The 10311-nt window shown below is 33.1% G+C and overlaps 1 protein-coding gene across 1 annotated transcript; it reads right to left on the reverse strand.

The window, feature by feature from the left end:
* Positions 1 to 496: 496 nt before the first annotated feature.
* Positions 497 to 2943, reverse strand: LOC114332772 (uncharacterized). The gene is made up of 6 exons (XM_050663233.1): positions 2463 to 2943; positions 1869 to 1946; positions 1708 to 1785; positions 1549 to 1626; positions 1384 to 1461; positions 497 to 982 (listed from the first exon to the last, which is right to left on the reverse strand). Exons 1-6 carry the CDS (start codon positions 2566 to 2568, stop codon positions 897 to 899), a joined length of 504 nt encoding a protein of 167 aa, XP_050519190.1. The 5' UTR covers positions 2569 to 2943; the 3' UTR covers positions 497 to 896.
* Positions 2944 to 10311: the final 7368 nt, after the last annotated feature.

Below are 10311 nucleotides of genomic sequence, written 5' to 3' on the forward strand. Positions count from 1 at the left end.
GTCCGAACTTTTTGAGCAGAAATATTTAGTGTGGCCAAAAAAACTGTTTTGCACACTTGGATTTTGTTTCCATCTACAGTTAAGCTGAAAGCTAATGTGTTATTTCGTCTAGATTCTGCTTCACCTTGATATCGCCTTTTCACGGGCATACTTGACACACATTTTGCAATAAAACTCCACCTTAGTTGTTCACATTCCATTTTTAGGTATTCTTCGAGTACTTTCTTTCTTTTTTCGTGGGATATTTTATCATTGCATTTATAATGACATTTGCAGTTGACTGGTGTCAGCGTTTTAGCAGGTATTTTCCTTCCAGCTCGGTTCTCGAATTCTTTTCCCATCATTCTTAGTTTTTTCTGCTTGTTTCTTTTCCAATCTTTTGGGTTTCTTTTGCGTTTTCTAGTCGAGCTCTCTTCAGTAGTTACAGCAACATTTTCACTGGTTTGTGTCCGACTCAACACTCTTCTCGTTTCTAGAGAACACGGTTCGTCGTCTTTGTCGCTGTTGGAGACATAACATGACGATAATGAAGACTGTGATGTCTCCTGAATAGTATGTGATACGCTAGGCTCTTGGTTTACAAATGATTGGTCTGAATCTGCTCCTTTTGAACCTTCTGTAAAGTCAGTCACTGTTTCGCGTTGTTCTGGGTCTGAAAATCAAATGCTGGTCTTAGTAATGTTAATGGCATAATAGGGAACAAATTATAGTTATTGAAATGAGCTTTCCACTTACTCTGAAAGTCCTCGTTTCGCTCTGACAAAACATTCTGCAATACTGTGAAGTCAGTTACTGTTTCACATTGTTCTGGGCCTGAAAATCAACGCTAGTCTTAGTAATGTTAATTAATGTTAATAGCATAGTACTGAACGAACTATAGGTATTGAAATGAGCTTTCAACTTACTCTGAAAGTCCTCGTTTCGTTCTGGTAGAACATTCTGAATACTGTGAAGTTAGTTACTGTCTCACTTTGTTCTGGGTCTGAAAATCAACGCTAGTCTTAGTAATGTTAATGGCGTAGTACTGATCAAACTATAGATTTGAAATGAGCTGTCAACTTACTCTGAAAATCCTGGTTTCGTTCTGGCAGAACATTCTGCAATACTGTGAAGTTAGTTACTGTCTCAATTTGTTCTGGATCTGAAAATGAAACGCTAGTCTTAGTAATGTTAATGGCATAATACTGAACGAACTATAGGTATTGAAATGAACTTTCAACTTACTCTGAAAGTCCTCGTTTCGTTCTGGTAGAACATTCTGCAATACTGTGAAGTTAGTTACTGTCTCACTTTGTTCTGGGTCTGAAAATCAACGCTAGTCTTAATAATGTTAATGGCATAGTACTGATTAAACTATAGATTTGAAATGAGCTGTCAACTTACTCTGAAAATCCTGGTTTCGTTCTGGCAGAACATTCTGCAATACTGTGAAGTTAGTTACTGTCTCACTTTGTTCTGGATCTGAAAATGAAACGCTAGTCTTAGTAATGTTAATGGCATAGTACTGAACGACCTATAGGTAGGTATTGAAATGAACTTTCAACTTACTCTGAAAGTCCTCGTTTCGTTCTGGTAGAACATTCTGCAATACTGTGAAGTTAGTTACTGTCTCACTTTGTTCTGGGTCTGAAAATCAACGCTAGTCTTAGTAATGTTAATGGCGTAGTACTGATTAAACTATATATTTGAAATGAGCTGTCAACTTACTCTGAAAATCCTGGTTTCGTTCTGGCAGAACATTCTGCAATACTGTGAAGTTAGTTACTGTCTCACTTTGTTCTGGATCTGAAAATGAAACGCTAGTCTTAGTAATGTTAATGGAATAGTACTGAACGAACTATAGGTATTGAAATGAACTTTCAACATACTCTGAAAGTCCTCGTTTCGCTCTGACAGAACATTCTGCAATACTGTGAAGTCAGTTACTCTTTCACTTTGTTCTGGGCCTGAAAATCAAATACTGGCTTTAGTAGTGTAATTTATACAGCTATAGTAGACATTAAAATTATTTTACAATGTAACAATAAAGTCCCTTTTCGGAAGTCGTAAAATGATTGATTTCCTATGTACGCAGTTTATTGAAACGTGAATGACTTTATTAGCATGTAGCTTTTTTAAGTTCATCGTTTTTATTAAATTTTTTCAACATTTGTAAATAAAATGCGAATTTTTCAAAAATACACGTTCCTTATTATCATGCTTTTTATTTTGCTTAAATGATATGCAATGTGTAGACGAAGATTTCATATATCAAAATTAATCATCAAGTCATTTCATTTGCTTAAAGATCCAAGCCGGTTCTGTGGTCCTCTTTCTTCACCCCCCGTTCCGCCGATAGACAAATTGTGATTCATTGTAAAAATAATTTTAATGTGTACTATAGAATACATCTTCGTAATAATTAAGAAACCAGAGTTTCCATATTTTTTTTTATTGATTTAGGAAATAAAACAGCTACTTACCAGGAACATTTTCTTGTCGTGATAAAGCTGCTTCAACCATTTTTTTCACACGAGATGACCTAATGATACTTGCGCCAGATCTATGCCATGTTGAACTGTTATTCATGTTTTATTCTTGTTTTTGAAAACCAAAACTTACAACTTGTAGTAAAACTTAATATAGATACGAAAAACAGACTGCTCACTACTCACTCTACATAAAATAGCATTCAACTAACAGTTAAAAATTTGTCAGTCAGTGTTATCTTACGCATTTGTGCAGGACCGAGTGAGACACTTGATGATTATCGCACAAGAATGTTGTTATGTTTCCTAGAAGTACATAGTCTAATCGAGTCTTATCTCACAGTACAATAGATGTGGCAGTGGTCAACCATTCTAAGTGCGCTTGGGCTAGTTGATCACTGAAATATTTATTCGATGAAGCATTTTATTTTGGAGGCAAACAAGACGATGCAGCATAGAATTTTTCATCACTTTTGTCAATGTGGCTTGGTATTATTAACAATTTTCTATATAAGGCCCAGAAAATTTTTTTAGGCTTAGAATTAATGACCACCATATTATTCAGTGGATTCTAAAAAAAATTGTGAACTTAGCTCATTTGGTTAAATTTGTGGGTTAGACTAGTTGGCTTCCAAGACGACGATATGTAAGTACCTACAACACAACACATTCTCTCCAGATTAAGTTGAGTGTGAACACAATTAAAGCCAATCAACAACAACATTCGAAACAACCAACAATCTGAGATATATCTTGTCCAAAATCAAACCCTAGCAACACACCAGAAAGATGAAAACTGCATCTATAAAATACCATGTGAATGCAATAATTTCTACGTGGAAGAAACTGCAAGACCCCTAAATGTTAGGGTAAACGAGCATGGAACATACATCAAGAACAGAGACTTCGAGAAATCCCAGATATGCAAACATGCCAGGGACAACGAGCATAGAGTATAATGAAAAGCTGCATCAATAATCATGTAAGAAACAGACACGAAAAAGTGAAAAGTCAAAGAAGCAACCTTTATCTTACTTAACAAAGAAGAATGTGTGGCAATCCCATCAGCATAGTGAAGCATTGTTTGGTTGCCATTGTCAATACTAAAAGAAGCCTTCTTCTTCTTCTTCTTCTTTTATATAGGCAGTACTGCCTGGTTTTCTTCAACGGTGCCTTTCATTGTGTTCCTAAGTTGTCATTCCATATTTTTCTTGGGGGTCCTATAATTCTCCTGCCAAACGATGACTTGTCCCTGGCTATTCTTACTATCCTTGATTTAGATATCCTGCTTATGTGCTCATTCCACTATTCTTTTCTGTTCTTTACCCAGGTATTTATATTGTCTACCCCACATATGCGTCTGATTTCTTCACTTCTTACCCTATCCTGTAGCCTGTAGTCCTTTTCCAGCAATCCTCCTTAAGATCTTTATTTCGTTGGTTTCCGATGTCTTCGTGTTTTGCTTGTATCTGGTCTTGTTTCGGCCGTGTAAGTCATAACTGGCTTAATAACTGACTTATATATTCGGGCCTTTGTTTCCAATATTAGGCGTTTGTTTTTCCAAATTGTGTCGTTTAGGCATCCGGCCGTTCTACTGGCTTTAATTATTTGGTCTTTTACCTCTTCTTCGATATTGTTGTCGGCTGATAGATTAATTCCCAGATATTTTAAAGCCATTACTTGTTGTATAATTTGATTGTCTAACTCCAATTTGGATCTTATTGGTTCTTTGGCAATTACTAAGCTTTTTGCTTTTTGGGCTGATATTTTCATATTCATTTCTTTTGCGTTAATGTTGAATACGTGGAATAATCTTTGTAGGTCGTCTTCGCACTCTGCTACTAACACGGTGTCATCAGCGTAACAGAGTAATTTTATCTCCCTATTGCCCATTTTGTACTTACCCTCTTTTTTTCTTCACTTGTTTTATTATTGCATCCAACATTATGTTAAACAGTAAAGGGCTTAGTGAATCTCCTTGCCTGATTCCTGTGTTTGTTTCTATGGGTTCTGTTATTATTCCATTCACTTTCATTTCTATTTTATTTCTTACATATATATGTTCTATCCGTTTTATGATATCCAATGGTAAATTTTTGTCATATATTAAGGTGTATCACATCTTTTAATTGGATTCTATCAAACGCTTTCTCTAGGTCTATGAAACAGAAAAGGGCTGGTTTGTTATATTCTAATGATTTCTCCGCTATTTGCCTTATCACAAAAACTGCATCGTTACATGATATTCCACTTCTAAATCCTTGTTGTTCATCCGATATATTTATGCATGTCATTATTTTCTCCATAAGCATTTTTGTTGTGAGTTTCAGTATAGTGCTCAGTAAATTTATCCCTCTATAGATACTTTCGTCTGCCCTATCACCTTTCTTAAATAACGCTATCATTTGAGTGGTTCTCCATTCTTCTGGAATTCTTCCTGTATTTATTATTTTACTTATAAGGATATTCAGTTTTTTGTGAAGTCTCTCTCCTCCGTATTTTAAAAGTTCATTAGCTATTCCATCTTTCCCAGGAGCTTTTCAATTTTTCATCTTTTTTAAGGCGTTCTTTATATCTTCCTCTTTAATTTCTGATTGCTCATCCGATTCTAATCCTGGTGTTTCCAGTTCTTCGTGATTAGCTGTTTGGTAGAGGTTTTTTAGGTAAGTTGTCCATGTATTTGTATCAATATGTTTTACTTCTATCAATTCCTTCATCTCTGCTCTTTGACCTCTTATCATTTTCCACATTTCCTTTTGCATCTCATAAATGTCGTCTAAAAGAAGTCAACAACAAGAATATAGCAACAATAGCGGAGCAAATAGGTCTAAAAATGAATTTTACCAAAATAAAAACAATGACAAACACACAAGATAATAGAAACGTAATACTAAACGACACCACAATAGAAGCGGTTAATGATTGTATCTATTTGGGGCAGATAATAAAAATAAATAAGGAAAACCAAACAGCGGAGGTAAAAAGAAGAGTCAGATTAGCCTGGGCAGGATTTGGGAAATTAGAATGGGTCTTAACGAATAAAAAAATACAACAATACTTAAAAACAAGAGTGCTTGACCAGTGCATTCTCCAAATTCTCACACACGCATGCCAAACATGGACCCTGACAAAAGCAAACATGGATAAAATAATGAAGACACAAAAAGCCATGGAAAGAGCAATGTTAGGAGTAAAATTTAAGGACAAAAAGCAAAACAACTGGATAAGAAATAAGACAAAAGTCAAAGACGCATAACAACATATAGACTGGCTAAAATGGAGTTTCGCAGGTCACAACGCCAGACAAAGGAACAATAGGTGGAATACCACGATACAACAATGGAGACCATGGACAGGAAAGAGAGCAAGAAGACGACCCCAGATGAGATGGGGAGATGACATTAGAAAGATAGGAGGAACACACTGGAAGCAGAAAGCACAAAATAGAAACGAATGAAGGAAACTGGGGGAAGCATATGTTCAAAATTGGACGAACTAAAGGGCAAAAGAAGAAGAAGAAGCGGAGTAAAGTCGAAGAACAAATCATATACAATCTCATATGCAACACATAATACACAAACACACATCTATGTACAAAATTTAAAAAAACTTAATTTATATAATCACATTTATGATATGATACATATTATACAAACAAATCAACACAAAAGAGCACAATAGCACCCTCAAACACTTATTTCAACCACATATTTGCTGTGGCCTATAAGATCTAGGCCAAGTATATCAACTTTTGAAAAAGCACACATACACACATACATACATAATCGAAAACCTCGTATATCTGAAGGTAAGGTTTCGAGGTGTACAAGCTCTCTTAATTTTTTTCTACAAATTTACGCCACTCTTTTCTATCTCTAGCTAGTTCCTTTGCCTCACTCCATGTCTTTCTTCGAGAATCTCGCTTATGCTATTGTTCCATGTTTTTCTTGTTGCAGTGGCGTACCGATAGATCAGCGGGCCCTGGTTCCAGTTGGGATGCTGACCCGCCCGCCCAATTAAAACACACATTGTATGGGCTATTCCACGAATATACGACTGTCTTGGATTATCGCGACAACGAATACTTATTTTAGTGTGCAACATAAGAAGTGCGAAAGTAAATGGCTTTTATAATTGTTCCAATAAACAACAATGTATTTTGCAATGTACTTTCGTTCTTCATAATTTGCACAGTAAAATATTTGCTGTTGAGGTAATCCACAACAATCGTATGTTCGTGGAATAGGGTATATATCAAAAGTTTTTGATAAACATTAAATATAAATCATAATATTATTTCATATATTTATAAAACTCAAATTAATTTTAAACAGTAAATCCTATCGTTTTTCACACTGACATGACGGATCACTTTACTCCAGCAGTTTTTATAAATAATCAAACTCAAACATTTTCTACATCTAAATATCCAGTCATAATTAAAAAAGTTTAAATCAGAAAACTAAAAGAGCTTTTAAAAAATGAACATTGAAATGATATTTACATATACGAACAAAATAGATAATTTAAAAATATGTTAAATAATTGCATACCAACCACTAGGGAGATGCAACGGTTAAATAAAAAAATATCAAAAATAATACCTTGGATAACGGTGTAGTTGATACCCTATCGTTAATCAAACGACGAGATTTTCTTAAAAAGAAATTAATAAAGCAATTTTCGCTTACACTTAATGTTGATTACTTATAAAAATTAGTTTCTTATAAAATTCATGAAGCTGGTGCAAGTGGTGAAAACACAAAAAATGTGGAATAAACATCTAAAAATATTGAACACATATCAATGATCAGAGTAAAGTTTAAATAAATATTTTTGACTGAACCTTTTAAAACTAAGTTAAGACAGTGGACATGAGGAGCGTTTTGATATCTTTTCGAAATTTTCGCTTGAACGCCATGATAAACGCCACTCATGTTTGCTATGCCATCACATCCATGACCCCGCAGATTTTCCATGCATACAGGGCCGCGTTTAGGTCAATTGCCGCCCTAGGCAATTCTCTAGTAGCCGCCCTTCAAAAATGTACCATTTTTGCGAAAAAAAAATGCAAGCAGAATTTTTTATTTAGGGAGTGTTCAAGTATTACGTAACGCGATTTTGAAGATTTTTGACCCCCCCCCACCCCCTATGTAACGCAATTTTTGAAGATTTTTGACCCCCCCCCCCCAACCTGCGTTACGTAATACTTGAACGGTCCCTTAAATAAGAAATGTATTGTTTGGAAATGTATTAAAAATATTCTTTCAGCTATATATAAGTAATATAAGTTAAGCTCCCTGTATAAATAAAAATAAGCACAACAGCAATGGCTTATTGGTGCCATATTTTTTTGTTGATTGTCAAAATTTATAAAAATGGTTGATATTGCTAATTTTCTTTATATTGAACACAGGGTTCGATAATTCTTGTATTAATTTTAAATCGAACATCCTAATTAATATCTTGGGCTAAAAAATGAAAATATCTCGAATATATAAAATATAGGGTGTTCCATTTAAAATTTCTGGGAAAAGAATGTACTTGCGTTTTAACTCACGCTGTATTCGATATAAAGAAAATTAGCAATATCAACAATTCTTAAAAAATTTCACAACCACCAAAAAAATATATGGCACCAATAAACCATTGCTGTTGTGCTTATTTTTATTTATACAGCGAGCTGAACTTGTTACGATTTTCATAGAAAATTGGTTATACCTTTGTAAAAGCCCTATATTTATAACATAACAAACCTTTATATTTTTGTGATGGATAAGTTACGAGGATTTCGAATATAAAATAAAATATAGGGTGTTCCATTAAATAAAAACAAGTTTGGTCTGCCACTATGTTGTCGAACACCCTGTAAAATTCTAACTAATTTCGTAATATGAAGATCAAAGTTGGCTACAATTTTTGTTAATAATTTTTATTGTTATCTATTACTATAGCGGATCTACTGAGCATTATCACACTAATCAATCAACTTATATATTGATTTTAAAATTATTTTAAGGCGAAAAATTTTTTTGTCATTACTTTTTAAACCACAGAAATGTCTGGCAATTATAATTCATATTTCTAATAATGTTTAAAAAGTAATGATAAAAAAAAATTTTCGCCCAAATAGTTATTTATGATATAAGTGTTAAAAGTACAATTTTAAGGCACGCATATGAAAGTTTGCAGAATGAGCGAAGCGAATTCTGCAATTCACATGAGTGCCTTAAAAATGTACTTTTTAACACGTATATCATACAATATTTTTTCTACAAACGTTATAAATTTATAAAATACAATATTTTTGTTAATTGCTGAAACCATAAAACCTATGACCCGTAAAAGGTAGAACTGGTTGTCTACACTCGAGGGGAATGTCTAAAAATTCTTAGCGAACATATTATACCGTTACATAAACTTGTTTTTTCTACAAACCTGTTAAAAATGCAATAATACAGTTTAAATTAAATTTTAAAAAACCTTTTAAAGCACCTTTTTCAAATTGCGCAAGTTTTACTATTAATATGAATGTTATTAAATGAAATATAAATATTTTGACGTTTCACAATTTGACAATTCACTTTTAACTGCAACTGCAGTGCCTTAAAAATTTTAAAGCACTAGTGCCAAATACATTAGACGGTATAATACCATCTAATGTATTTGCTAGTGCTTAGTTAAAAATTGCATTTTTAACACGGTTGTAGAAAAAATAATTTTAAATTCGATATATTTACCTGTACAGGTGTGCTGCGCAGTAATGAACGCAACCTGTATCAGTAGCCAGATGGCCGGTACGGTGTTCGAGGAAGCATAGGGAATAATATGATATTAAAGAACCAGTTGTCAAAATACTTTTTTTTTTTTCGACGTTGCTAGCTCTTGGTCCAGTAGTTATAATAAATATAGGTAAATGTAGTTATAATAAATATAGGTAAATATAATACATACAGTAGGAAAAATGAAAGAATACCCATGAACGAACATATAAAACACGCTGTATTTTCCGGTCACCGTGTCACACAAAAAATTGGCCAGCGCAAGTACATGTAATAATTATTGTTTCATGTACTTGCACTGGACAATTTTCTTTGTGACACGGTAACAGGAAAATACAGCGTGTTTTATATGTTCGTTCATGGGTATTCTTTCATTTTTCCGACTGAAAATCTGAATATTTTTTACTTACCGAGCCGAGAGTGGAACGTAGAATTTATAAAAAATAATATTTTACACAAGTGAGAAGAACAAAAATCACAGTATGGTATGAATTCACTTTTCACCGGTGAAAACAAACACATAATATTTTACATAATAATGAAAAATTATGATTACGTATAATTTGCAATTTGCACTAGTATAAAATAAGAATGTGTTGCGATAGCAGTAGCCGTTATTTTTTAACTGTTATTTCACTGAAGCTGTTTCACACTGTTACATCATTTTCATAATAACTGAAATATTCAGGTAGCTGACTACTTTTTTAGTTATTATAGACCTATACAAAACCTACCCGTGTCCTGTCTAGAGTTCACGTCCGTTTTTTTTAATTATTAACAATTTAATTTGTATGTAATTTCTACATACATTACATGCAATTTTATTAAAATGTATTACTTAATAAAGGGTCTACTTTGTTTAAACATTCCTTGAAAAAATTATTATTTTCCAAATATCTATTTTCTTAATCATATCATTAATGATCATAGAGAAAGTTAAAGTATATTTTAATAAATAAATTATTTTTATTAAATAATAATTTGTTGAACATAATTTATTCATTAAAATATACCTTAACTTTTTCTATGATTAATAATGATAGTATCATTACAAAAAATGG

The sequence above is a fragment of the Diabrotica virgifera genome, chromosome 10 (genome assembly GCF_917563875.1).
Source record: "Diabrotica virgifera virgifera chromosome 10, PGI_DIABVI_V3a".
Taxonomy (NCBI): Eukaryota; Metazoa; Arthropoda; class Insecta; order Coleoptera; family Chrysomelidae; genus Diabrotica; species Diabrotica virgifera.

What these genes read in the sequence shown, in the direction of transcription:
- LOC114332772 (XM_050663233.1), bottom strand. Translation starts at nt 2,568, where the DNA reads ATGAATAACAGTTCAACATGGCATAGATCTGGCGCAAGTATCATTAGG. An exon ending in ACGAAACCAGGATTTTCAGA is followed by an intron (nt 1,627 to 1,707) that starts GTAAGTTGACAG and finishes GTTGATTTTCAG; the next exon opens with ACCCAGAACAAAGTGAGACA. An exon ending in ACGAAACCAGGATTTTCAGA is followed by an intron (nt 983 to 1,383) that starts GTAAGTTGACAG and finishes GTTGATTTTCAG; the next exon opens with ACCCAGAACAAAGTGAGACA.